This window comes from Emiliania huxleyi (assembly GCF_000372725.1).
Source record: "Emiliania huxleyi CCMP1516 unplaced genomic scaffold EMIHUscaffold_3, whole genome shotgun sequence".
Classification (NCBI taxonomy): domain Eukaryota; phylum Haptophyta; order Isochrysidales; family Noelaerhabdaceae; genus Emiliania; species Emiliania huxleyi.
Window position 1 is genome coordinate 2534870 of NW_005199770.1, and position 26689 is coordinate 2561558.

At 65.4% G+C, this 26689-nt stretch overlaps 7 protein-coding genes across 7 annotated transcripts in view; 1 reads left to right on the top strand and 6 right to left on the bottom strand.

The window, feature by feature from the left end:
* EMIHUDRAFT_95765 (hypothetical protein) overlaps positions 1–1589 on the bottom strand; it is a gene marked incomplete at both ends in the record, with an annotated part of 6937 nt that extends 5348 nt beyond the window's left edge. Inside the window, one exon of the mRNA XM_005775585.1 lies at positions 1184–1589. Within this exon, the coding sequence (XP_005775642.1) occupies positions 1184–1589 (406 nt within the window). The remainder of the gene's footprint in view (positions 1–1183) is intronic.
* Positions 1590–2142: 553 nt separating this feature from the next.
* EMIHUDRAFT_95766 (hypothetical protein) lies at positions 2143–8763 on the bottom strand (the record flags this gene model as incomplete). The annotated part of the gene is made up of 5 exons (XM_005775586.1): positions 2143–2652; positions 2720–2980; positions 3057–5990; positions 8254–8515; positions 8585–8763. 5 exons carry the CDS (start codon positions 8761–8763, stop codon positions 2143–2145), a joined length of 4146 nt encoding a protein of 1381 aa, XP_005775643.1.
* A 1235-nt stretch (positions 8764–9998) lies between these two features.
* EMIHUDRAFT_432219 (hypothetical protein) lies at positions 9999–10614 on the bottom strand. The gene has a single exon (XM_005775587.1). The coding sequence runs from the start codon at positions 10559–10561 to the stop codon at positions 10256–10258; it is 306 nt and encodes a 101-aa protein (XP_005775644.1). The 5' UTR covers positions 10562–10614; the 3' UTR covers positions 9999–10255.
* An 80-nt stretch (positions 10615–10694) lies between these two features.
* EMIHUDRAFT_195872 (hypothetical protein) lies at positions 10695–12917 on the bottom strand (the record flags this gene model as incomplete). The annotated part of the gene is made up of 1 exon (XM_005775588.1): positions 10695–12917. The coding sequence occupies one exon, from the start codon at positions 12915–12917 to the stop codon at positions 10695–10697; it is 2223 nt and encodes a 740-aa protein (XP_005775645.1).
* Positions 12918–13395: 478 nt separating this feature from the next.
* EMIHUDRAFT_432220 (hypothetical protein) lies at positions 13396–14367 on the bottom strand. The gene is made up of 2 exons (XM_005775589.1): positions 14234–14367; positions 13396–14099 (listed from the first exon to the last, which is right to left on the bottom strand). Exons 1-2 carry the CDS (start codon positions 14356–14358, stop codon positions 13739–13741), a joined length of 486 nt encoding a protein of 161 aa, XP_005775646.1. The 5' UTR covers positions 14359–14367; the 3' UTR covers positions 13396–13738.
* Positions 14368–14546: 179 nt separating this feature from the next.
* On the bottom strand, positions 14547–19086 carry EMIHUDRAFT_447877 (Adenylosuccinate synthase; the record flags this gene model as incomplete). Its single annotated transcript, XM_005775590.1, has 10 exons — positions 18622–19086; positions 18434–18485; positions 18260–18366; positions 17844–17899; positions 17630–17754; positions 16620–16670; positions 16135–16258; positions 15767–15799; positions 15538–15628; positions 14547–14749 (listed from the first exon to the last, which is right to left on the bottom strand). Exons 1-10 carry the CDS (start codon positions 19055–19057, stop codon positions 14547–14549), a joined length of 1278 nt encoding a protein of 425 aa, XP_005775647.1. The 5' UTR covers positions 19058–19086.
* A 1107-nt stretch (positions 19087–20193) lies between these two features.
* EMIHUDRAFT_308453 (hypothetical protein) lies at positions 20194–24700 on the top strand (the record flags this gene model as incomplete). Its single annotated transcript, XM_005775591.1, has 4 exons — positions 20194–20757; positions 20843–21091; positions 22501–22505; positions 24640–24700. The coding sequence occupies 4 exons, from the start codon at positions 20194–20196 to the stop codon at positions 24698–24700; spliced, it is 879 nt and encodes a 292-aa protein (XP_005775648.1).
* Positions 24701–26689: the final 1989 nt, after the last annotated feature.

Sequence of the window (26689 nt, forward strand, 5' to 3'; positions counted from 1 at the left end):
AACCCTCGAGACCCGTGTTACTTTTAGCCCTTGCCCTGCGACCGCGCACCCCCGGGGCTAGGGCTCTCTAGCCCGTAACCCGATGCCAATCATCCGGCCCGCTGGGTGCGCTTCTTAGCTCCCCGGCCCTGGATGTGCGGTTAATGACTGCACTCCAAGTGCTCCAAGAAATTCGTCAACGGAATGCCATCCTACGAGAAGGATGGCGACCCAAGCGTGGTGGTGTGTGGTGTGGTATTGTGACGGGTGGAAGTAGGTGGGTCACGCGAAGAAGCAAGGCAGCAAGAGCTGCGGCATCAGCTGCCCCGACGACAGCTTTGCTCCTGAACCGTCGGCCGCTCATGGCGCGTCCTCCTGCCGGGTGGTGCAGGCTGGTGCGACGCGCCCGACGTGAGCTGCATCGCGGGCGCCGCGCTGGACGAGGAGATCAAGCGGCCAGAGGCGAAAAGGAAGAACCGGCAAAGGCACGACAACGCTGCCGCAGGCCAGCAAGTGCAGCTCCAGATGCAGGCGCCACAGCCAGCCGTCATGATCGATCCATCGCCGCTTGCTACTAGCATGGCAGTCGTGAACGACCTTGAAAACGTCACGCTCCGTCGGCGAGACAACCAAGTAGTCGGTCGGAAAGTTCTTGCTCCCGAGACGACGACTGGCTGCGCAGCTTCGACAAGTTCTTTAAGGTCACGTCGTGAGGCGAGGGCGGCGACGGCGGCGGTGGTGAAAATGGCGGCGCGCGCATGGCGCGCCGGGTGAAAGATGTGCACATGCACATGTACATGCACATGTAATTCGCTAGCCCCCGCAGCTGTTTATGCGGGCACTAGCAAGCAGGACACCTGCTTGCTTGCCTCTTTTTCGTAAGTAAAAAGTGTACGTCAGTCCCTGCGCGGCGTCACCCCTCACGCACGCGCGCTCCCGGCCCCGCTGCCTGAGGCTGAGCGGCGGAGAGACTCCCGGAGAGTTCGTGCTCCCGGCCTGCGGTGGCGCAGGAGACGAGAAACACGGCGAGGCCGGAGATCAGCTGAAAGACGTGGATGCCGACCGGTGTGCCGGGGAGAGCGCGGGGCGCTATCAGACCGACCAAACCCACAAACAGCATCACCAGACCTGCGCACCAACAATGATTGGGAAGCGGCTTAGGAGGAAGGAGAGGGAGTGGGGCGCTGACTGCGGCGGGGCGCACCGAAGATGACGTTGACGATCTGGCTGGTGACACGGAGGGTCTTGCCCCACTGGGAGCCCGGAGCCACGGGCTCCACCGCAGGCAGGGAGAGCTCGAGTTCCTCCGGGCAAATTTCCTGGCGGCAGACGCCGCAGACCGGTGGACCAGTCTGCCTGCGCGTGAGCTCGAGAAGGCAGCTGCGGTGTGCGCGTAGCGAGCGGCACGCACACACGTTGACCAGCATCGGGCCCTCCGAGGAAAGACAGATGTAGCAGGTGTCGGGGTCCTCGTCCTCCTGCGAAAACCCGATAGTGATCGCCAGCGGCCGGGCGGCTGCTGCTGCGGCTGCTCCGCTGCCGCTGCCGCTGATATCGCGCACAGTCTTGGAATCTTGTGGGGCGCTCCACGAGCCGCGGTCGCCTCCCATCAAGGCCCGCAGTCACCGTCGGCGACAGCGAGGCCCCCAAAAGTGACTCGATGTCCACTGGCAATATCGCTCACGAATGTCGCAAACCATTAAATGCTCCGGTGGCGAATTGTCACGGTTGTTTTCTTTCTTTTTACTTTGTAACCATTTTTTTGCGATCACATTTTGTGTGTGTGATCTGTGATCTGTGACGCGTGTGTGTGTACATGTTGTGTGTGGGTGGGAGACACATGCTACCTTGGCTGACTGCTCTGCTTACTTGCCGTATGGAAGGTCGGGACGACTCTCTTCCTTCTCCCGAGCCCATCTTTCTGTCCACCCTTAGGGTGCCCTCTCGAGATCTCGCCGGCCGGGGTTCTGCTGATCTGCTCCAAGACCCGCAAGAGACCTCTCGCGCGAGACGTCGAGAGTGCCGAGTGCGTGGTCCGTGGTGTTTTGCTCCTTAGGACGTACCGCCGCTTTTGTATTACTAGCAGGTTGGCTCGCTGGCGGTCGTACTGAGGCTCACCTCTGCCGCCGCCAGCTCTCTCCCCGTCTCGCCGCGACGCGGCCTTCAGGTCCGGCCGCCAAGCCGCTTCGCGCCTGGAGGCTTGGCCATCTTCGTCTTCTTTGGCGGCCGCGGCCGGGCGCCGCCGCCCTCCTCCGCATCCTCAAACTGCGTGCACCGGTAGAGGGGGGCTGGCGCTTGCAGCTGGCCCAGCACGCGGCGCGCCCGGTCGTCACGGTCGCCGTCCTCGGCCGCCGTCTTGCCTTGTCCGCTGTCGTCGCGGGCGGGGGCGGCGCCCCGCCGCCCCGCGCGCCGCTTGGTCTCAGGCGCGGGCGCGTCAAAGTCCTCGCCCGACTCGGACGCGGCCTCGCAAGCCTCGCAAGCCTCGACCCGCCCTCGCCCCGCCCGCTCGTCTCCCGGATCGTTCGACGACGTGTCCGAGTCATCCGACTCGCCCCGCTCGCCGCCGGACGGGCGCGCGGCGTCGAGCAGCCGAGCGACGCTGTCCAGCGTGCTGCCCTTGAGGCCGCTGGCCTGCTTCGCCGCGCGCACGTGCTGGGCCAAGCCCTTCTTGACCTGCTCGTCGCGGCGGCAGAGCACGAGGAGCGGCGTGGTGGAGGCATCGCTTGCCCCTGCCGCGTACAGCGGAACGAGTCACGGTGTGGAGGTCACGGCGTGGGCCGGCTGCCGAATCTCGAGCCACGCGCGTGCCTGCTGTCGCGCCGCCCTCCGCTGCGTCGGCGTCGGCGTCGTCTCTCGCCTGGCCGCCGCCGAGAGCGCCGAGGGCGGCGGCCAAGCTGCGGTCCGACGGCGGCCACGAGGCGGCGAGCGTGGCGAGGTTGCGGCGCAGCACCTTGGGCGGCTGGACGAGCTTGGACATGGCTTGCACCAGCGCCTCGCCGACCTGTGGTAGTAGTCCAACCTTGGTTCAGATCGGACCCCCATCCACGCCCAAGAAACTATAGCGGACAAGAGACGACCTGTGCCAGATCGGCCGCCCGCGCCGCCACGACGGTCGGGAGGAGCAGCGCGACGAGGCGCGCGAAGAGGGGCTGGGCTGCCGTGTGGCAGAGCGGCAGCAGTGCGGCGTAGGCGAGGCGGCACCAGCGGGAGCCCTCGTGCTTCATGACGGCGTGCACGCAGCCCCAAGCCCGGGCCGCGAGCTGCGGGTCCGGGTCGAGCAGGCAGGGGAGCACGAGCGGCAGCTCCGTCGCCGCCCGCAGCTTCCGCGCCGCGCACAAGTCGAGGAGGCTCGCGCCCGCCGCCCGCCGCAGCAGAGCGGGCGTGCGCAGCGGGGCGCGCAGCGGGGCGCGCAGCGCCTCCTCGAGCAGGGGCTCCACGAGCCGCGGCACGCTCGCGACGAGCGACGCGACGGCAAGGCTCGCGCGCGAGCGGACCTCGGCCGGCTCGCTCCGCGCACACAGCGGCGCCAGGGTGGGGAGCAGCCCCTCGGCCACGCGGGGGTGGAGCTGCGCGATGCGGCCGAGAGAAGTCACCGCCGAGCAGCGCACCGGACAGGGCGTCGCGTGGTCAGCGGCGCAAGCCGCCAGACACGGCACAAATCTGCAGAACGGGTCTTCGTTGAGCGCCTCGAGCATCAGCCGCGCCTCCTCCTCCTCGAGGCGGGCGGAGGCGGACTCGCGTTCCATGTAGTCGTACTCGTCCAGCCCCTCATGGGCCGGCGTGGGCGCGGGCGCGGCTTGCTGCTGCGCCACGGCCCTCGCCTCCCTCCGCAGAGCTTGCCCGGAGAGGAGGCTCGCCTCGCCGACCGAGCGCAGGAGCGCCGCCGCGGCGCGCGGGCACGACTGGCCCTGCGAGCGGAGCCGAGCGAGCGGCGCGGCGAGCGCAGCAATCGCGCCGTGGCGAGGCTGGAGGAAGAGCACCTCCAGCGCACGGCGCTCGGCACCCGCCACGGCCAGCTCCACGAAGTTGCCCTGCAGCACCTCTTGGAAGGACGCCACCTCCTGATTCGCCGCTCGGCTCCCCGCCTCGGCCTGGGCGCCCCGCCGCTGCACTGCCAGCGCGCTCAGCCGCAAGAGCGGGTCGAGGCACGCGAGCAAGTTCTTGGCCCCACCACAGGCTTCCGCCGGGGGGGATTGGCACATCTTCGCCAGCTGGGCCACGATCCACTCGCTTGGCACCGCTTCCATTGCCTCGCCGCTTCCGCTCGCTGCCACCGCGGCGAGCAGAGCGAACGCCCACGCTCTTTGGCTCCACGCGTCGGGAGCGATGAGGCGCTCTGCCTGCAGGAGCTCGTGTGCGAGCGAGTTGCACTCCACTTGCGTGAGGGCCAGCCCGCCCACCAGCGAGGGCGCAACGCTGGAGCAGAGGCCGGTGGTGATGCCAGAGGGGGCCAGATGCGTCGGCGTGGGCGCCGCCGCGAGGAGCTGCGCTGCAGTGCTGCGTGCGTCACCGGGCCGCACGACGAGGGCGCGCACGAGGTGGAACAGGGCGGCGCGGCCGGGGGCTTCGGCAGGCGTGGACAGGGCGCGGTGGATGACGCAGCCGACTCGCGCAGGTCCCAGCACCGCCCGCTCGAGGACCGTGAAGGCCTGGCCGGCTGGCGTGGCGGGCATCGCGGCGTGCAAGTCGAGTAAGTTGGTGAACTCGCCATCGATCGACTCGACCCACGCCTCGCACGCCGGGGCCAGCCGAGGAGCGCCGGCGTCCTCGCGTGCAGGGTCTGGCAGCGGCAAGGGCAGCGGCAGGCGGCGGAGGCCCCACGGGTTTGCGGCGATGAGCGCCTGGATCGCGAGGCCGAGGCTGCAGATGAAGGGCTTGTGGCCAGAGCTGATGGCGTCGCGGATGGTCTCGAGGAGAGCGTGCGAACACTCTGCAAAGCCTTCCGCATTGCCCTCTGCAGCGGCCGCTTGGGTGGCGGCTGCGTCGGCCGGGCCCCAGGCGCGCATCTCGGCCAACGCGGCGAGCGCCTTGAGCGCCTGGGTCCGGCTGCTCGGGTCGACATCGGAGCTCGAGGCGCGGGACTGCATCAGCGCCACGGCTTGGCGGAGGGACTGCCGCTCGAGGAGGTGAGCGGGAAAGCCCTGCAGCGTTTGGAAGACGAAGTCGTGGCCCAGGCGCAAGGCAGCCTTGGCGGCGGCGGGCGGGCGGATGGATGCAACGGCGCTCGCGAGGGCCTCAGTCACGACTCCGCTGGCGAGGCTGGCGGCGGCGAGGGCCGGCGCCCGCTTCTGCACTTCGCCCAGGAATTGTAGCATCGCGTTTGTCAGCGGCCCAGCGGCTGCACCCGCCGCGGCGGCCGAGGCGGCCACGTTCTGCACGACGAGGGAGATCAGGCTCGTCACGCCGGGAGACAGCCGGTGGCCGCCCTCGCTCGAGCTGATGGCGTCCGCGACGGCTTGGGCGACGGCCTCGTGCAGCGGCGCGCTCCGCGCGACGGCGTGCAGGAGGCTGTGCACGCTGTTGAGCCGGAGCAGGTGAGCAGAGAGGGCGACGACCGCGGGCCGGTTGACCTGGCGCTTTGCGAGGCCGGCGCCGGACAGCGCCGTGACGATGGCCTCGAGCGACGCGGCCGGGCTGCCGGAGACGCGGCGGCCGAGGAGGAATCGGTCGAGGGGCTCGGGAAGGACCGTCAGCGACTGCGTCGAGTCGCCGCCGGCCGCGAGCGTCTGGAGGACGAGGCGGCACGTCACAGAGAGCAGCAGCACCCCGTGCGCCGGATCGGAGGCCATCCTGAGTGCGACCGTGAGCTGATCGACGACATCCGGCAGCGCCTTCTTCTCGACCGCCGCCGCGATGAGCGAGTGCCAGTCCGCCTCGCGGCAGAGCGCCTCGGACCCCGGACGCAGCAGCCGCGCGATGGAGCCGTATTCGGCAACCTCCGACGGCCGCGAGGGCGCATCGAGCGTCAGCCAGCGTGCTTGCATCCAGTCTCTGAGTCGGAACATCAGCGTCTCTTCATAGGGATCCAAAACTCCCTCATAACACTGGGCACAGCAAAAAGAAACACAGGTGGCGAGCGCTTGGCCAGCTGGCCCTCCCACTCTATCCGGATCTTAGCCTCTCCCGAGCCGGTCGTACTCCTATCAGCCACGCGCCCCTCGCCCCCCCTCTCACTCCCGCGACCACACCTCGATCTTCTTCGGCAGCAGCTGGTTCGACAGGTCCTCTCCGTGGCCTAGGCAGCCGTGTTCGCCCTGGCCCCACGTGAAGACGGCCCCGTCGGCGGTGCGGGCGAGGTTGTGGTGGCCTCCAGCCGACACAGCGACGACGCGCCGCCCAGCAAATGCATCGATCTTCTTGGGCAACAGCTGGGCCTGCCCGTCGCCGTGGCCCAGCTGGCCTGAGCCTCCACAGCCCCAGCTCCAGACGCTGCCGTCGGCAATGCGGGTGATGCTGTGGTCGTATCCAGCCGACACAGCGACGACGCGCTGCCCCGCAAAGACCTCGACCTTCTTGGGCAGCAGCTGGTCCTGCGTGTCGCCGTGGCCTAGCTGGCCAGCACCTCCCCCGCCCCAGCTCCAGACGGCGCCGTCGGCGGTGAGGGCGAGGCTATGGAAGTATCCCGCCGACACGGCGACGACGCGCCGCCCTACCAACGCATCGACCTTCTTCGGCAGCGACTGGCTCTGCTCGTCGCCGTGGCCCAGCTTGCCAAGGCATCCATCGCCCCAGCTCCAAACGGCGCCGTCGGCGGTGCGGGCGAGGCTGTGGTGGCCTCCAGCCGACACAGCGACGACGCGCCGCCCAGCGAAGGCCTCGACCTTCTTGGGCAGCAGCTGGCTCTGCTCGTCGCCGTGGCCCAACTGGCCAAAAGCTCCACAGCCCCAGCTCGAGACAGCGCCATCGGCGGCGAGGGCGAGGCTGTGGAACCTTCCAGCCGACACAGCGACGACGCGCTGGCCAGCAAAGGCCTCGATCTTCTTCGGCAGCAGCTGGTCCTGATCGTCGCCGTGGCCCAGCTGGTCAAAGGAGCCACTGCCCCAGCTCCAGAGGGCGCCGTCGGCGAGGGCGAGGCTGTGCGCGAATCCAGCCGACACGCTCACGGCGCGCTCGCCGCTCAGCGGGGAAGGGAGGCGGGTCGGCGTGTTCAGCCGCGTCACGCCCTCGCCGTGCCCGAGCAGCCCTGGATAGAAGGACGGCGCAGAGCCGCACGACGAGAGCCGCCCCTCGCCGTCGATGAAGAGGCTGTGCCGAGTGCCTGCCGCCGCCTTCACCGGCGGGTTGGACTCGCGCAGCAACGCAGCGAAGCACAGCCACCGCGCGGCGCAGCTCTCGTCCTCTGGCTGCGCCGGCAGCGCGTAGCCGCGCTCTTGCGCCCACAAGCGGATGCCCTCCAGCGCCAGCGAGGCGTGAAAGAGCAGCGAGACGGCCGCGACACGAGCGATGTCGACGGGATCGCAGCGAGAGACGACGCGCACGAGGAGCTCCGTGGGGAGGTCGAGAAGGCGGATGGGCGGCGGCGTGCTTGGCGAGAGAGCGGCGGTGGAGGCGGCGGCGAGGCCGCTCCGGCGCGGCGGGGTGGACATCGCGAAAAATTCAGGGTTCGTCACGGGCCCCAACCTTCGACATGCGCGCGCAGCGCGCCCGGCGCGCAGCGCCGGGTGTCGAGGGTTCGGCGAGCGCGCGCAGCGCGCTCGGGCGCCATCCCGAGGGTTCCGAGGGTTCCGAGGGTACCACCGGCACCGCGCGCAGCGCGGGGCACCGCGGACCGCGCGCAGCGCGGTCTCGAATAGACGTAACACACACTAGACACGCTCTCTCTCCTTTCTCTCTCCTCTCCTCTCTCGCCAGCCCTCCCAGCCCTCAGGGCTTGCGCTGGCGCGGCCAGGCAGGGGCCGCAGCGCAGACCGTGCAGGCACCTGCGCGGAGGGAAGACAAGGAATGAGGAGAGGAAAACGCCAGGCGGAAGGGAGGAGGCCGGGAATGAGCCAGGCTGCATGGGCGGCGCGCACCCTGTCGGCAGTGAGAGCGCTAACTCCCCCGCCGAAAGAAGGCGAACATGCCGCCGGAGCAGGGGGCGCTGGAGCAGCTTGCGCCGGAGCTGCCGCTCGAGCTGCCGCTCGAGCTGCCTGGGCCGCTGTCGGCGGGCCGGGCGCGCTTGGGCGCCGGTGGGCGCACATCGTCCCCTTCCTCGAGAGGGCCGCTTCGCCCGACTCTCCAAGCCTGCAGCGCCTCCCGCCCTTGCACACCCACCTATGCATGGAGACACGACACCTGAGAGTCCATCAAGCCCGAGCAGAACACGAGCGTGAGCTGCACCAAACTGACAGCGGGTTCAAAGAGCCCAGTCCTGTGGCTGCCGAGGTTCTCGATGGCAGTGCTGAGGGCGGTGGAGGTGAGAGGTCCCTTGGCAGCCTGGAGCGAGAGCGGGACCTTCTGCGTCCTCGGCCCCTTCTCCTTGCGAGCCTCCCAGTTGTCGCTGTAGAGCTTGGCAAATCGCGCCTTGATGAGCGCGTCCAGCCTCGCAGCGATGATCCTGACAAAAAAGCGACTAGTACAATTGGCGGAGGAGGGGGGGGGCCTGCTGGTGTGAAGTAGGGGACACCTCGCGCCCCCCAAGTCGGTAGCCGAGGGCGAGAGAGCCGCGAGCTCCTCCCTGGTTGCCATGCTGCTGAACCACTCGAAGATCGTGTTGACGCGGTTCTTCTGCTTTGCGGTAAGGCCGGTCGGAACGCCGCCCTTTTGCATGCACTCGACGAAGATCTCCTTGGCCGTCTTCGCCATCAACCCAGTTGTCGCCGGCCAGCCCGCCGCTAAGCCACGCACCGAAGCGCCGGCGTCCCTGTGGCAATCTGCCACCGACAGCAACACACGCCTTTGATCACCGGCTGCTTGCGCTCCGCATACTCTCCAGAAGCTGTTGGTTGTGTGGCTGGTGCTACTTCTATCAGCCTTCCTCATGCACAATGTTGCCGTTGAGCTACGAGGCTGCAACCCGTCGTCATTTGAGTTTGCTGCCAGCCACACACAGCGCGTCCCTGCTGCACGAATGGTTGGACAGGTGTGAACAACACCTCGTGGGGGCGGCACCGCAGGCGTCCATTGAGGGGTCCAGGTGATAGCCCTGGGCGGGCAATCCATACGCCTAGTTGGACTTCAGATCGCCCGATCGCGTCCCGGTGAACTGACGTCGGATTTGTGACGCCGCCGCACCGCGCCGCGGCCAGGGGCCCTCCGGAGGCTGAGGATGGCCGTGGCGGACCGAGACGAGCTCTGGGAGGTAAAGTGTCAGCGTATATATTGTAGAGGCTGACCATGTGCACAATATCTCTCAGTCTAGCTAAGCCAGGGGAGGCTATTCTGGGCGTCCACACGGCTTGCACAGGTGACCCTCGCGACAAAGCGAGCGCGTCCGGCAGAGCGACTGAAGAATCGAAGACAGAGTCACAAATCCCGCTTGTTGTGCATGTTTTGAGGTCGGACAGTGCTGCTGTCTTCTCCACGCAGCAGCCGACGCCACCAGGCCTCGGTAGCTGAGCAGCAGGAGCCTCCTCGCTGCTGGCAGAGTTGCGCCTCTGTTTGCCGCCGCTAAGAGATCGCTGTTGCGGGAATCCAGGGAATCTAAAGGAATCTAGAATCTGTGGGTCCGAGATTCGATCTGGGACCTGAGCCGCTCGGGACCAGCTGCACATGACCCGGGGCCACTGCCATGTCGCAGACGACTGCTGGATCGGCCGTCGCTGCGACCAGCCGTCCTGCAAAGGAATAAAATAACAATGAGTTCCTTTACATATGTAAAGGAACGCCGTTCGTCCTACAAGATCCTGCTTGTGCAGGTGGGGACCCTGTCCTTCTCCCACCCCTCGTTTGGCGTGTCCGTTGTATTTATTTATTTATTTAGGAACGCCGTTTAGGGGTTAACCCCTAAACGGCTAGCTAAAAACGGGGTCCGAGGGGTCGATTTTTGAGAGGGCTTCTCGCGCGTCTATTCGCCCGCCCAGCACCCCAGCATGCGTAGGGAGGGTGTTGCACATTACTTAGTGACACTTGGAGGCTAGGGACGGCAAAGACGTCACCTCGAAATCTCCCTCAAACACGTCCGTCGCCGCCAGGACAGGCCAGACGGGGGCAGCGATCGCCGATTCTGCACGCACACTGGCACTCAACCGGTGACATCACGCCCGCCGCTCACTCCACCGGTCACTACTAGACAGGTACACACGTACCGCAGCGTCGCAGAGTGCAGCAAAGCCGGTTCAAGCGTCGGCGAGAGGTCTCACCGCGCGCCCTGGCGCTGCTGCTGCGCGCGGGTGCTGCGGCGCTTGGCGGGCGGAGCCGGAGCGTCATCGTCGCCATCACCGTCGTCGTCCTCCTCCTCGGCGTCGGCGTCGGCCCCGGCGCCGCCCTCCTCCTCGTTGTAGCGCAACTTCCGCTTGGGCTTGCGCGTCCGCTTCACCTTGCGGATGCACACCTGAGGGCCCCCCAAGCGCACGGCGCGATCAGGATGGGTGTGTGTGTGAGTGGTGTGCGCGCGCGCGGCGCGCGCGTGTGTGTGCGTGTGACCGTGACGGCGGTGCACCATCGACCACGCCAAACGCTCTCACCCCCCGTGCTGCCGAAAGACAACTCTCTGCCGGATTGGACGGCGTATCGTCTCCCCATTCCCTTGCCACCGCCTGCCGCCGAAGGCGCAGAGCGGGATTGTGACGGTCTCTCTATCGCGGGGCGCGTCGCGCCTGTGTGCCATCGGCGATCTCTGGCTGGAAGGACAGCGCCTTCAGCTTCGCACGGATCTTCGGGTCGTTCGAGTGGGCCTTCATCCAGCACGTGCCTTCGTGCATGTGGCCGCAGCCAGGGTGGCCGCACCCGGAGTAGATCAGCTTGCGGCACCACCTGCACCTGCCCTTCTCAGTGAACGTGACGGGCACGTGGCGGGTCGGTGAACCCAAGCGGCTGACGACCGGATCACGCCGTGGCGACTTGCGCACCGGCGCCTGCGGGTCGGGCCTGCTCTTCCGCTTCTTTGAGCGAGCGGCCCCCTCCCGCTCTAGCCGGTCCGCCATCTGAAGCAGCTCCTCCATCGTCTGCAACGTGTCTTCGATGAGCGTCGTCTTTTTCGCACCTGCGAGCCTACGGACGCCCTCATCGATGAACCTGTTTCGCCAGCAATGCACGTTGACAAAACATCCGAACCACAGCCAAAGGTGGTGGACCATCCACGGGTGAAAAGACTTGAACGTAGTGTCCAGCAGCTCCATGTACTGGCCGAACAGGTCGGTGCCCACCTTGCCCGCATCGTAGTTGGACTTGACAGGCGGCATGTAAACCTCCTCGTACTTGCGTTCGGACTTATTCCAGCGCGGTTTCTTGCTGCCGTTGACCGCGGTGGGCACGCCGTGCGCCGACGACAAGAACCGGACGATCTTGTTGTCGCGCATGTACGTCGCCGTGAGCGGGATGCCGTCAACCGTCGCGTAGTAGGAGACGCACGACCCGCGCGTGTCCGCCGGCTCGTCGGCGTCCTCGACCATGCCGCGGCGGTTCCACCCGGCGGTGCCGAAGAAGTTGAATTTGAACTTCTTCGCCCCGTCGACGACCACCACCGGCGAGTTGTACAGCGAGTCCTGGCCAATCACGAAGCCCTCGCCGTACTTTGCGTGCAGCTTCGCGGCGAGGCCAAGCGTCGACTTATACGTCTCGCCGTGCTCCGCCGCCACACGCCGAGGGCAGTTGAGGACGTGCCACACCACACGCGAGCCGTCGAGGCCGTTGAAGCACTGGTTGCGCTGCGCCCACTTGGCTGGCTTGTCCTTGTTGAAGGAGACCACGACGCCCTCGCCGTTCTTGCCCCGCCACTCGGCCGACGCCTCATCGTCCGACAGCGTCTTCTTCGGGCACACCGCGTTGAGCGTGTTCTCCATCACGAGCTCGTTCAGCTCGGACGTCTTCGCCATCTTGTCGTAGCCCACAGGCGGCGGCTGCGTCATGTCGCCACGGGGAACCAGCTTCGATGGATCGCAGTCGTAGAGGCAGCGGATGCCCTGCGCAAAGTCGTTCTCCGACATGATGACAGAGATGCCGGGGCAGCCGACGAACTTGCCCTTGCGCCAGTAGTACTTGCGGGCGGGCAGGCGGCAAATGGACATCGCCGTGATGATGACGTGCAGTCGGATCAGGAAGGGCACCGACATAGAAGGTGCCTTGCGCTGCTTCCCCTTGCTGCCGTCGGCGCGATTCTTCATCTTCGGCTTGCGCGAGACGGCGTCCACGGTTCCAATCTTCAGGTCGCGGACGCGCTGTTTGCTGTATTTCGAGACGAGCTCCCAGCATCGAATGTCCCACTGCCGGTTGAACAGCTCGACATTGATCGGTCCGTGGTTAGGCAGCGGCTGCTGCAGCCCCTCCGACACACCGGGTGGCAGCTTCCGCGCGAAGACCTTTGGCTTGTGGCTTGGGACGGCGCCGGTGGCCTTTCTCCAGACGATGTTGTCGACGGCGTGGGGCGTTTTCCGCGCCTCCGCCGGCTGCCATCGGCTGCCTGTGACCGAGCCGCGAGGCTCATCGACACGCCGGCGTGCGGCTGGCGCTCGCCTCGCGTTTGCACCACCCTCCGCCTCGTCCCCATCCTCCACGTCCGAGTCGTCGTCGCTCTCGTCTGGGTCCTCGTACCAGTCTGACTTGGGATCGAGCGCCTCGTCGTCGGATATGAGCCACTGCTTCACCACTGCCAGAGGCGCGAAGGCGTCCTCGCCGTAGCCGCCCTGGTTGAACTTGATCCAGAGCATGGACTTTTGAGACTTGTGCAAGCTCTTGACTCGCGCCAAGTAGCGAGCACCCTCGACGTTTACGTTGAAGAAGCTGCACGGCACGCCAAGGTACCTCCCAACAAGCCCAGAGCGAGGATCGGGCGCAGGTCGTTGTTTTGCCTTGCGCTTCATTCGCTACCGAAGGGTGCTGCGGGAATCTAGGGAATCTGAAGGAATCTTAGATTCTCTCTCCGAGATGCGACTCCGGAGTCAAGCGGCTGGTGGTAGGCGGCACAGCACCCGGGCCGTCTGCCAAGCGAAAGCGGGTCGCCGGATCGGCCGACTTCGCTCCTTAGCCGACCGGTTTTCTCTTTCACAGAATTGGGCGAAGTTCCCATATGGGAACCACAGCCGTTTAGGGGTTTTAAGTGCTCCAAGTGCTACAGTCACAGAGCACTCAGCTCTCAGCACACACAGCAGACGCGGCTCGTCTAGACTCTCAGAGTTGACAGGGACGTCTCAACTCTCAGGTCTCAGCGCCCTCTATCACCTGTTCGCCCGAGTGCCGAGAGCTTCAGCTCTTGCGTATGTGACTCACATGTGCGGGGCTTGCCGATGCCGTCGCCCACCGCCCAGCACGCAGCAGCAGGCGGAGCTGAGGAGGAGGAGCCCGGACCGAGCAGTAAACACACAAAAAGCGTGAACGCCGCGCGCCGAAGGCGAAGGTCCAGCACGCACGACGCACCTCTCCCAGACGCGCGACAACCGAGACATGCAATACAATACATAATACTCAGAGAAAGGAGCAGATTTTCCTCCCTCCCCATTGCGACTCTCCCCACGGTGCAAACAACAGGGCCCCAAAAGCCGTAGAAAAGGGCCGGCCACTACTGGCGACCTTAGATGTCGAGCCCCGCCTACGCGCTCTCCCCGCCATCTGCCAGCTGGTCCGCAGAGTCGGGGCGAGCTTCCTGAGCTCGGCGAGCCGCCGAACGAGGAGCGGAGGAGAGCAGCTAGGCGCGACTTCTCAGCGCCTCCTCGAGCGACGCGCTCGGCCGGCGGCTCGCCTTGGACGGGGTCGCCCACGCGCGGGTGGCGAGGCGGCGCAGGTAGATGATCTCGTCGCCGCGCGGGCCGTTGCCGATCGAGAGGATCACCGTCTTGGTGAAGTGCTCGATGATGTCGAGCAGCTTGCACACATTCTCGGGAAGCGCCACCGGGTGCTGCTGCGCGAGCCACCACTCGGAGCGCGCGAAGATCGGCGTCTCGCGCCAGCCGTCGACCTTCTTGAGGATCGGCTGGCAGTGCGCGAGCACCTGCTGCGTCGGCAGCTGCTCGCCCGCGCGGAGGATGTCGCCGTTGCGGAAGAGGCGCCTATCAATTATTAATTATTAATTATTAATTATTAATGCACAGGATGTCGCCGCTCCGGAAGAGGCGCCTATCAATTACTAATGATTAGTTATTCATTATTCCTGTGCAGGATGTCGCCGCTCCGGAAGAGGCGCCCGTTCGAGGAGAGGGGTTTCCCCTCGGGGTGGACGTACACGTACGCGACGCAGACGGCGTACGTGTCGTAGTCGTCCGCGCGGTCAAAGGCGGAGATGGAGCAGTACGGCCCCTGCGCCTGCATGAGCTCCGCGTGCGCGACGCAGTCGAAGAAGCCGACCACGCGAGGCCGGCCCGACGTGACGCCAAACTCGCGGTGCGACGGGTGCACGCACGAGGCGGCGGCCATGGCGACACCCAAGTCGTACGTGCCAGTGTGGTTGGTGAAGGCGCCTATCAATTATTAATTATTAATTATTAATTAGTAATTAACTAGTAATTAGTAGTGTACAGGTTGGTGAAGGCGCCGGGCCGCAGCAGGCCGTTCGCGCCGATGGAGCCAAAGTACTGCGCGCACACGTCGCGCCAGTCGATCTGCATCGCCTCAAAGTCCTCCTTGGTCGAGTCGGTGGCCGCAAAGTAGTGCTGCGGCACGAGCGCGCACGGGTTCGCGCCGGAGCCGACTCGCGACGAGCCTGCGGCGGCGAGCGGGAAAAGGGGAGGGGGGGGGGGGGGGGTGAGGACGGCTACGGCGTCCCGGGGCCCGCGACGTCTCTGTGGGAACGCCGTGCAGAGGGGGTGCGTGTTGCTTCCGCATGCGGCGAGAGCGTCTCAGAAGAGCGTCTCAGAAGAGCGTCTCAGAAGAGCGTCTCGGAAGAGCGTCTCGGAAGCGCCTCGGAAGAAGTGTCGCGGAAGCGTCTCGCGGCTTCCGCATCTAAAGTGCGGGCCAGGCGTCTTGTGGATGTTGATGGCGAGAGGGCTGAGCGACGGCGACCCGATGTTGACGCGCGCCGCGCAGAGCATGCCCGCGGCGTCCGTGTTAGCCGACGTGCCTGCGTTGTAAACACGCCAACCTCAGGGCGGGAAGACAGGTCTTGCGCAGCGTATTGAGAGCACCGCGTGAAGACGAGGGGTGCGAATGCAGGGGAATGCAGCGGAATACGGTCGAAGACAGCGGAGTACGCGCCCTCTCGAGCGCTGGTTGGGGTACATGAATCCGTGTTCCGCTGCTAGGCTGGCGTGCCCGAGTCCCAAAACTTCTCCGCCGCGTTGGAGAGGAAGTATGACTGCGGACCCTCGAGCAGCACCTTGCCTGTTCACAGCAACGAGGTGTGAAGAGACGCCGTTCACAGTGGACCCTCGAGCAGTGCCTTGCCTGTTCACAGCAACGAGGTGTGAAGAGACGCCGTTCACAGCGGACCCTCGAGCAGCGCCTTGCCTGTTCACAGCAACGAGGTGTGAAGAGACGCCGTTCACAGCGGACCCTCGAGCAGCGCCTTGCCTCCGCTCGAGAGCGTCTGCCGCAGCAGGAAGGAGACGTCGGCGCAGGGCGGGAAGTCTGCGTTGTGGACGACCTGTTCACAGCAACGAGGTGTGAAGAGACGCCGTTCACAGCAGGGCGGGAAGTCTGCGTTGTGGACGACCTGTTTACAGCAACGAGGTGTGAAGAGACGCCGTTCACAGCAGGGCGGGAAGTCTGCGTTGTGGACGACGTAGCGGTCGAAGAGGTCGAGCACGTACTGCGCCTGCGGTGTGTGCGGCGCCAGCGTGAGGGTGAGGCTGTCTCTCGGCGGTCTCTCGGCTGTCTCTCTGCGGTCTCTGCTGCTGTCTCTCGGCTGTCTCTCTGCGGTCTCTCTGCGGTCTCTCGGCTGTCTCTCTGCTGTCTCTCGGCTCTCTCTCGGCTGCCTCTCGGCTGCCTCTCGGCTGCCTCTCGGCTGCCTCTCGGCTGCCTCTCGGCTGTCTCTCGGCTGTCTCTCGGCTGTCTCTCGGCTGTCTCTCGGCTGTCTCTCGGCTGTCTCTCGGCTGTCTCGGCTTGGGTCTCCAGCTCCGCCTTGTCGCGCGCCGCGATGAAGCCGAGCACATGTGGCTGGATCTTCGAGTTCGCCTTTGCCTTCTCGTGCAGCTCCGCCTCGGTGATGCTCTTCGACGAAAGCGCGCCCCAGTACTCGCCCATGTCGCGCTCGAGCCTGCGCCGGTTGAGATCCCTGCAAATTATGACCCGCCGCACTGCCCCGGCCACACAACGCCGCACGACTGCCCTGCCCCGATCCCCTACCTGCCCCGGGTGTGAAACCCACACTGCCCTGCCCTGCCCTGCCCTGCCCTGCCCGATCCCCTACCTGCCCCGGGTGTGAAACCCACACTGCCCTGCCCTGCCCTGCCCGCCCTGCCCTGCCGGCAATAGCCGGGGTCCCGCACCCCCCACAAGTTTGGAACCCACAGAGTCCGGCCGAGAGATAGCCGAGAGCTGGAGCCAGTACCAGAGGCCGCGAGAGGTGGCGGAGAGGTGGCGGAGAGTAAGCCGAGGAACAGCCGAGATCTGGCGGAGAGATGGGCGGGTCGCACCGCGCGCGCGAGCCCTGCTGCCCCTCGCGGCCGTTGAACAGGTGGTCGAGCCTACGTGTCCCATACCTCCAGAGTCTCGAACCCAGTGTGGGTTCAGTCCCGAGGGTGGTGTGGTAGCAGAGATGGGAGAGCTGACCGAGCCTACCGTGCTGAAGACGCCGACATGGAGGGCGGGAGTGTGCGGTCTCGTGCAGAGCATTCCGAGCACCGCGTGTGATACGAGGGGTACGAGTACGGTGAGTGCAGCGGAACACGGGCGAGTCCAGCGGAGTACGTGTCCTCTCGAGCGCTGGTTGGAGTCCAAGACTCCGTGTCCAGCTTCTAGAGTGGTCGAGCCGCAAGCCGCGCCGCGATGCCTTCGACGCGTGCACCGGGCCCATGCCCTGGGCAGGTGGGTTCGGGTACCGTGGGGGTAGGGGATGCGTGCACCGGGCCCATGCCCTGGGCAGGTGGGTTCGGGTACCGTGGGGGTAGGGGATGCGTGCACCGGGCCCATGCCCTGGGCAGGTGGGTTCGGGTACCGTGGGGGTAGGGGATGCGTGCACCGGGCCCATGCCCTGGGCAGGTGGGTTCGGGTACCGTGGGGGTAGGGGATGCGTGCACCGGGCCCATGCCCTGGGCAGGTGGGTTCGGGTACCGTGGGGGTAGGGGATGCGTGCACCGGGCCCATGCCCTGGGCAGGTGGGTTCGGGTACCGTGGGGGTAGGGGATGCGTGCACCGGGCCCATGCCCTGGGCAGCGAAGAGGCGGGCCGGGACCGGTGGCGGCGGGCCGGGGGCTAGCAGGGGGCGGCGGCGAAGGCGGCGTGGGCGGCGGTGGGGGTGGCGGTTGGGGTGGGGGTTGGGGTGGGGGTGGAGGTGGGGGTGGCGAGGGCGGTGGCGCCGGCGGCGGCGGCGGCGGTGGCGAGGGCGAGGGCGGGGGCGAGGGCGGGGGCGGTGGCGGTGGCGGTGGCGGTGGCGGTGGCGGTGGCGGCGAGCGCCTGCAGCGTGGAGCGGTTGGGCGCATCCCACGAGCCAATCAGGTCGAGCAGCTTGTGGTGCGGGCAGACGAGGTGGACGTTCCCGATGAAGAGCCGCTCCTTGTAGCTCACTCCGGTCCGCACCAGCTGCGACACCTCCCGCTCCATGAAGGAGACCTGCGGCGTGTGTGCCGCGGCGGCGAGCCGTCAGAGGCGGCGAGTCTGCGCCAGAGCGTTCACGTGCGCCGTGGTGTGCAGCGGCGCGCCGGGTCCATCACGCACTCTGGCCCGATCATGTTTACCTTGCCGGGCGTGAGGAGGCCTGTTCACAGCTGCAGGTGTGAAGAGACGCCGTTCACAGCGATCATGTTTACCTTGCCGGGCGTGAGGAGGCCTGTTCACAGCTGCAGGTGTGAAGAGACGCCGTTCACAGCGATCATGTTTACCTTGCCGGCCGTGAGGAGGCCTGTTCACAGCTGCAGGTGTGAAGAGACGCCGTTCACAGCGATCATGTTTACCTTGCCGGCCGTGAGGAGGCCTGTTCACAGCTGCAGGTGTGAAGAGACGCCGTTCACAGCGATCATGTTTACCTTGCCGGGCGTGAGGAGGCCTGTTCACAGCTGCAGGTGTGAAGAGACGCCGTTCACAGCGATCATGTTTACCTTGCCGGCCGTGAGGAGACCCGACGGGCAAAGGTGGAAGTCGTACTTGTGGCCGGTCTCGCCAAAGACGGTGTGCCCCGCATTCTCGCCCGAGTTGACGCGCGCGACGACCTTCACCTCGGGGTGCCTAGGCAGAGTGTGTTGGAAGTGTCGACGCGCCGTCTAGGAAGTGTCCAGGAAGTCGACCTCGGTGCCGCGCGATCGCGTCGACCGTCTTGCCCTTGCCCTCGTCCCCAAAGTAGGCGCCTGTTTGCGCACCGGAGGGGCGTGTGCGCCGCGACACCAGGGCCGCGAGTGTGTGGGAGAGAGGGTCGATGGATGGAGAGAGGGTCGAGGGTGATGGAGAGAGGGGATGGGTCGGCGGAGGGCTGGCCGGGAGCACCGGCGACGAGGATGACGGACGCTTCGGCGATGAGCGGGTGCAGCACCTCCTCAATCGGAGCCTCCTCGTACTTGGCCGTCGGCACGTAGTCCAGCTCGGGCAGCCGAGGCAGGTTCTCCAGCAGGGCGTAGATTTGCCGCCGCTCTTCGGCGAGCTGCTTGTTGTAACCCACGCCAAGCTGGCACTTTCGTGCGCCGCTCGCCGCGCGCGAGCCGGGCGTGCCGGGCGATTTGCTCATGCTGAACTCCTGCTCGTCGCCGTGCTCGTCCTCCTGGTCGTACGTGAGCGTCGAGCGAGCGGCTCGAGAAGCGGCGAGAAGGCCGCGGCGCCACAACCGCCGGGTCTCCTCCTCGAGCCGCTCATTGAGCGTGACGATCAGAGCGAGCCCGAGAGCACCGAGCGCCGCGCCGGTGGCGAGGTCGAGGAGTCGGCTCATGGAGCTGGGCCGACAGCACCACGGTTTCAGGCTTCAGTTGTCGGCAACTGCACAGGCTGTGAGCTCGCAAAAAGAATTTTGGAGTTGCGCACGACACAGGGCACGCAAAAAGAAAATTCGAAGCGGCAAAGGTTTACTTTTAGCTTACGGAAGATTTTTAGCAATACCAAACAACTCTAACACTCACACGTTATTTGGGGCCTGGAGCCCTGTTCACGTGTTTGTAGGTTGTGTATCGGCGAATAGATGCGAAGCATGGCAAATCCGGCGGGCGGTTCGATCCTCTCTGGGGGGCGCGACGTGTTTATGCTGCTGCGGTTGGGACTCGGTCGGGCCCTCGCGATCAGGCCGACGTTGGCGAGGCGCGCCCAGACCGCGCGCCTCGGGGGCTTCGCGTGGCGGCGCCTCGCCTTGACCGCCGGACTCGGAGTGTCCACCGCGGCCGTCAGCGCCTCGTGCGACGCCGCTGCGGAGGATGATTGGGCCGCCCGGCTGCCCCTCTGCGAGGAGTCGCTCGCATTTTACGAAAAGCTCTTCAAGCAGATGGTGGGCAACCAAGGCGCGCATATTGGGTAGCACGCCTGCCACGTCACGGGTCCCCCTGGAGTACTCACCAAAGTGCAGAGCGGGCCGTCTGTAGGCACTTATCTCACGCGCGCGCAGCTCGAGAGCCACGTCGGCAATGTGCACGGAGCTAAGTGCCTCGCCACCCTCGCAGGAGTCGCTTAGGCGGCTCCCGTGGTGTACCTGTGTTAGTGCCAGTGCGAGCCAGTCCCGTGCCCAGTCCTGTGCCCAGTGTCGTGCGAGGGAGTAGGTAGGTAGGTAGGAAGGTGAAGAACAGTCAGGCTCGGACTGGACACCAACGCGGTATGGGTGGACGCAAGACAGATGATGACGACACGCACGAGCGACACACAGACACAAACAAGCTCACAAGACACACAGCCAGCTGGCTGCCACACACCCTGAGTAGGCGTACACATCAGAGGGAGTTTTCTTGTAAAATTCTTTTTCTCGTGGCTGCCAGTGTGTGCCAGTCCGCGGTCGGCGCCCTTGTCGTGCCAGTGTGCTGTGTAGAGGCTGTGCACTTGGAGCACTTGGAGGCGTTGGCAAGAATTCTTCCCTGGCGCTCTCCGATGCCGCAAAAGGTCTGCCTCACCGGAGCGTCTGGCTTTCTCGGTTCCTGGTGCGCCAAGCTGCTCCTCGAGCAAGGCTTCATTGTCCACGCGACCGTCCGCAGCAAGGAGAAGGCCGCGTATCTCAAGGCGCTCCCCGGCTCTGAGCGGCTCGTTATCTTCGACGGCGTCGATCTGCTAACGCCGGGCGCGTTCGACGCGGCGATGGCCTCATGCGACGTGTGTATGCACACCGCCTCTCCCTTCTTCTTTGCCAACGGCACCGAGGATGCGCTCGTGAAGCCCGCCGTTGAGGGCACGCGGAACGTCCTCGACGCGTGCGTCCGGGCGGGAGTCCGCAAGGTCGTGCTCACCTCGTCCACCGCCGCCGTCTACGTCTCGTACGGCACCGTCGCCGACGATCACGTCTGGAGCAGCGCCGACTGGACGTCGGAGGGGCTGGTGCGGGAGAAGGAGAACTGGTATTGCCTGAGCAAGACCGCCGCGGAGCGCGTGGCCTGGGAGGTGAGCAGGGCGAGCTCGCTCGACCTCTGCGTCCTCAACCCGACGCTCATCTTTGGGCCGGTCCTGCGAGGCCAGCCGCATCGGTTTGGGCCGGTCCTGCTGGGCCTTATCTTACCTTACCTTACCTTACCTTACCTTAGGCCAGCCGCACCTCAACACATCGCAAAACACCATCGTCGGCATGATGGACGGCAGCCTCTCCCAGCTCGACAACAGCTGCAAGAGCATCGTCGACGTGCGGGACGTGGCGGAGGCGCACGTGGCGGCCATTACGACGGGCAGCGGGTGGGGCGAGCGGTTTCTGCTCATCGGCGCCACGCCCCACCAGGCGGAGATTGCCGACGCCGTGAGGGAGGCGCTGCCGGCCGGCATGAAGGCCAACGTGCCGACCTCAGTCAGCGCAGTCCTTGGCCCGCCAGTGATGGCGCAGTCGCCGCCCAATCCGGTTCTGTACGACGCGTCCCCGTCCGAGCGGCTGCTTGGCATCAAGTACAGGTCGACGAAGGAGATGGTGCAACAGTCCGTCGCCTCGCTCCTTGCAAATGGCTTTGACAGCACCGCAAAGTACGCGCACCGGGAGAAGTAGGCGAGCCGGCTATTTGTGTAAACTCTGTACAATGTGTGTTTTGGGTCATCGCACCACAACACCGCGACTTGCGGCTCTCTGTGACCGATCCGTCATCCGACTTCCGAGAAGTGAGGTTGGTTGGCACAGCTGCGCGCGGGGTGCGGGTGTGCCGCCCGCGCTGACGCACGCGCACGCTCGCCCCTGTGAACCCTGCAAAAACCGACCCCTGCCGTCAGCCGCGCGGGCGGGAGCTCCGACCTCAGTCTCACTCGTGGACCAGATCGACGCTATGGGCCCTGGCGGTTAGCGACGCCCGCACTCCCTGGGTGGCGGAGCCCCGGCAGAGGCAGTAAGCAGGCAGCGCGGCCGTGACCACGAACGCCGCAGATACGATGCTGTTCGCCACCCCAAAGCCTTGCGTGGTCGCGATGCCGCTCAGCGGCTGCATGAGGGTGTTGGTCAAGCCCGCAATGGTGTTGACCGTGCCGTAGAGGGTACCAAAGTTCCCAAATCCGAAAACCTCGCCGGTGAAGCTCGCACCGAGGGTGTAGAAGAGCGGCCGGCAGTAGGCGAAGATCACAAAGGCGGCGTAGGCCGCGTCGGTGTACCCGGTGGCCGCATGGATGGCCAGGAGCAGCTGGAAGGCCAGGTAAGCAAACCACAGCACGACGAATCCTTTGGTGGGGCCGATGCGGTCCACGAGGCTTCCAATCACCGGCGTGTAGACGATAGCTCCGCAGGGGAGGATGATCGAGAAGGCCTTTGTCAGCTGAATTGCCGCGTCCGGGTTCGCCTCGGTCATCTGCGACAAGGATGTGGCTATGAAAAAGTTGATGCAAATCATCGTCACGCAGACGGTGAGGGTCAAGAGGACAAACTCCAGGGTCAGCATCTGCGCCCTCACGCCCCGGCGTGAGAGGTCGGACCCGATCGGCGCGTCGGTCGAGGCGACGGCTTCAAAGGGCGCCGAGACTGGCGCGGCGGGCCAGAGGGAGAGGGCGAGGAGGGCAAAGATCGCGGGACAGGCGGCGTAGCTCTGGAAGACGGTTCTGATGGTGGCGCCGCCGCTGATGAAGCTCGCGAGTCCGACAAAGATGGAGGACGACGCGTCAAAGCAGCCAACCAAGCAGGCGCAGATGAGCCCCTTCCGCTTCGGGAAGAAATTCGAAAAGGAAAGGGTGCAGTTGAACATGGAGGGGCCACTGATGGCGAAGAGCAGAAACCCGCCATAAAAGGCGATGTGCCCTTGAGAGCCGTCTCCTCCCTGCGCGAAGAGCATGCAGCCCGCGGCCGAGCACAGCAGCAGGCATCCCGCGGTCCTCTTCGGGCCAAGGCAGTCGAGCAGCGCTCCCGACGGGAGGGCAAACACGTTCAGCAGGGACGTGGCCAGCGTAAACATTCCGGTGAGCGCGGCGAGCTGCTCGGGACAGGTGGCGCCGCCGGCGCTGGATGACGAGCACACGTCGTGGAATGCGCCGCTGTCGATGAGCACCGGCAGGAGGGCCGAGAAGCCAAACGCGAGGCCGGCGTTGAAGAGGCAACACAGCACGGCAGACACGACGACAATGAGGCGGCGGCCGGTGCCCCAGTCGGACGTCCCAGACGGAGGAAGGAGCGGCTCCGATGAGGCGGGCATCGGTCACGGGAGAGACTGGCTCCGTCACGTGTACGACGGGTACTCTGGTGAAGATCCCTGGCGAGCGGGCGAGGGGGGGGGCGGACGCGCGCAAGTTGGTAAAGGGGGGAAAGATGTTAACCCTGGTAGGTGGATTGTCCAAAATACGTCAGCCTCGCACGCCTAGCGCTAGGTCTGACACCCGACCGCCCCCCCCTCCCTAATATTAGCCGGTAGGAGCACATTTTGGCCGGCTAATGTTAGGGAGGGGAGGCCGAAAAACGCATACTTTTGTCCACCTACCAGGGTTAATCAGCTGGACCGAATTTTACCAAGTTGGACGCCGTTGGACGTATCCAGTGTTCACTGTCTACGTGTAGCGACGGGCGCTGCGCGATAGCTGCTTTGTGGGTCCCGTGAGCCAAGTCAGCGTCGGGCTGCGCAGCCGGTCGCCATATGTTCGCTCGCCGTGGTCACAAGCCATCGAGGAAGCCACCCTACCAGGGTCACAATCGCGTTGCGGATCAGGTTTGTGACCCTGGCGGTGGCGAGCCTTTGGCGCACAGCGTAAGCATGCCAGCACGACTCGCATCAGGGCTGCACCCGTCGCCGAGCACCTCGTGCACTCTACATGGATCGGGTGATGCCACGAGCCCGCTGCGCGGCTGCACCGAGTGGCTCTCTGTGGCAGGGAATGCACTTTTATGCCACATGATGGCGTTGCCTCGCAGCATGCCGAGTGGGCCTTCTGTCTCTGAGGAAGAACCGAAATGCAAATTCGCGCCTTGCCGATCTCCGAGTGGTCAACCGGAGAGGTCTGTGGACACGTGTGCAAGCGAGGCAGCCGCAATCGGCGCGTCTCTGGCATCTGCGTGGTGAGCACCCTGGCGGTATGCGTGCGCAGCAGCCTCAGCGCAGGGCCAGATGACGTGTCCGGTCGGAGGTGGAGCGCTACCAACGGCTCGAGAGGTTCCTCGCGGGTCGAATTCCGTCCACGCGCACGCGTCGGGGACCCGCTCAGCAGCACCGAGGGGTATCTGTCGCGTCACAGCTATCGTGTGCTGCAGCATCCGGCAAACCAGTGCCGGCTACTGGCCACCATCGATACACGGAGAACCGCTCGCACGAGTCAGCCCAGAGGCGATCGATGGGCGGGAGAGGCCTCTGGCACAGACATACAGCTCGGGCCCGACAGACGGCGCGAGGGGGCGATCTCGCGCGGGTCCAACTTTGGCCTGTGTGAGGGCGTGAAGAGGGGAAAAGCCGCCCTGCTTTTCTTTTTTACTATGTAAAGGCAGGCTTCGCAGAGGGGGAATCTGTACTCTCTTCTGTACTTTGAGGACGGGTACTTACAATATATAACGTCCCCAAAGTACAGCAAAGAGTACAAAAATAGATATGTAGGAAAGCTTGCGTCAGAGAATCTCGCGAGGATCTGGCGCGCCTCAATTGAACGAAAAAACGCCGAGCGACGCTCCCGGCGTGCGGATCTTGCTTGACAGGTGCCTCGCTGCGTGCGCCGCTGCGCCTGCGCTCGGCTTTCGCTGCCTGCGCCTGTCTGTCAGCCTGGACACGCTCGCGGCGCTCGCGGCGCAGTCACTGCGGCTGGTCCGAGAGCGGGCCGCACGCGCGGCTCCACACTGCCACTGCAAACTCTAGGCAGAGAGGAGCCAGTACTCCTCTGTTCAACGCATAGGCGATCGCAACTCGACCCCTGCCACCGCGCTGGCGCGTGCTGCCGCTCGTGTCTGCGCGACAGTTCCGATGAAACCGTGCTCCCCTCCCGTGACGGCCCGAGCCTCAACTCCAGGCTCAGCTGAGAGATACACTGATACTGGTGGCTGAGCGTCGGAGGTGCCCTCTCAGCTATGTGTCTTGGTCCGTGAGGACAGTCTGCCAGCTCCCCTGGTCATGCGCTAGCCGTCTCGGCCGATCGGTCCCCGGCGGCCGTATTTGTGTGTTGCTGCTGCGGCCTCGCAGTAGCCTTGCCGGGCTGCCCCCAGCGGAAGATGACTTCATTATTCACTTCAACAATGGCAATACGGCAGCCGCTACACGCGCATAGGTCATACGCAACACGTGGGCAGCCTCCCCCCCCGTGAAAAGTCCATGAGTCGCCGTCAGGCCGTCGGACTGGCGCCACTGGCGGTGCAGCAGTGATTCCCGCAAGTCGCCTTGGTGCTCGCGATCGCCCTCGCAAACCCTCACTTCGCCCCCGGGCCAAGCCTCCGGTGCCGTGTCTACCCCGTAGCCCCCGATTTGGACGCCTGAGGCTCGGCTGTGTCCGGGTGTGCATGAAAAACGAGAAAACAGGCCTTTTTGGGAAAGCCGACTTTGCCCCTTAACCCTGGTAGGTGGATTGTCCAAAATACGTCAGCCTCGCACGCCTAGCGCTAGGTCTGACACCCGACCGCCCCCCCCTCCCTAATATTAGCCGGTAGGAGCACATTTTGGCCGGCTAATGTTAGGGAGGGGAGGCCGAAAAACGCATACTTTTGTCCACCTACCAGGGTTAACTTCGGGACAGCCAGGGTTCCGGCTCCTCCGGGTGTCTGGTGCCAATCGAACAATCGAAAATAGTGGGTCCTGTTGCTGGGCCCTTTTTAACAAGACCAACCTAGCTACCTATCTGATTCTGTGTGAGCTCTGTGTCTTGATTTGCCAACAATATACTTAAAGCTACCTATCTGGGAGGGGCCAGCCAGTGGCAACAGAGCACTTATCCGGGTAGGGGCTCGGGCCCAGGCTCGGACTGGACACCAACGTGAGTGGACGCATGTATGTATGTATGTAGAAAGATGAACAACAGTCAGGCTCGGACTGGACACCAACGCGGTATGGGTGGACGCGGGACAGATGATGACGACACGCACGAACGACACACAGACACAAACAAGCTCACAAGACACACAGCCAGCTGGCTGCCACACACCCTGAGTTGGCGTACACATTACTCAGGGCCACATTCTTCCTGTCGCCCCCCCCAGCACTCCAAGGTGCCAAGAGAAACAAACAAGGGCACAACAAACAACAGACGACAGGAAGTAACGTGCGAGGCTAGAGCAGGCTTGCTCGTCCTCTAGCAATCTCCGCCGACCGCGAGGCCGGACTAGACCGTGTGTGGGGTCATGTGAGGTGTCTCTGGTCACTCTCCTCAGAGGCTAGCCGCCAGCCGCTAGCCCTATCTATCTCGCACTCACTGGCGGTGACAATTCTATGGGTGAGGGTACGCGAGCAGAGGTGCGTGAGCCGATTCTCGATCGCACGCCCTTGGCATATAATGGCTTGGCGTGCGACCTCAGCGCGCCCGCCGTCAGCTCGACGGTGGACGCAATCGAACGCAAGATCTCCTCCCTCACCCTCAACTTGGCCGAACCCAGATACACACATGTCGACTCTTCCGAACACCACGCTGGCGACGCTCGCCGACGTCAGCGTGGAGGAGCTCGCCGAGGTTGTCTCCCGCGCTTCGTGGGAGGAGAGGCTCACCGCGGATGACAGAGCGAGGCTCGGCGGCCTGCTCCCCTTCGGCGACGACGAGGCGGAGCGGGCGGTCGCCCTCGACACCGTCTTCTCGTGCGCGCCGGTTCGCTTTGGCTCCGCCGTCGGGCGCGCGTGGGAGCTGCTGCGCGCCGGTGCTCTCACCGCGGCCGCCGCGGCCGAGCGCGAGGAATCGCGCAGGGCGCACGACGAGGCTGTCGCGGCTCACCACGACGACCTCGTGAGGCGGCTGCACACGCTGCGGCGCACCTGGCTGCCGCCGCAGCCAAAGCCTCCGCGCGCCACGAAGCGGAAGAAGGCCGACGACT

Bases quoted from the DNA above. Each gene is read 5' to 3' on its own strand.
- EMIHUDRAFT_432219 (XM_005775587.1), bottom strand. From the start codon at position 10,561: ATGGTGCACCGCCGTCACGGTCACACGCACACACACGCGCGCGCCGCG.
- EMIHUDRAFT_432220 (XM_005775589.1), bottom strand. From the start codon at position 14,358: ATGCAGGCGCAGGGGCCGTACTGCTCCATCTCCGCCTTTGACCGCGCG. The intron at 14,100-14,233 runs GCGCCTCTTCCG...AATAATTGATAG, and splicing joins AAACCCCTCTCCTCGAACGG to GCGCCTCTTCCGCAACGGCG.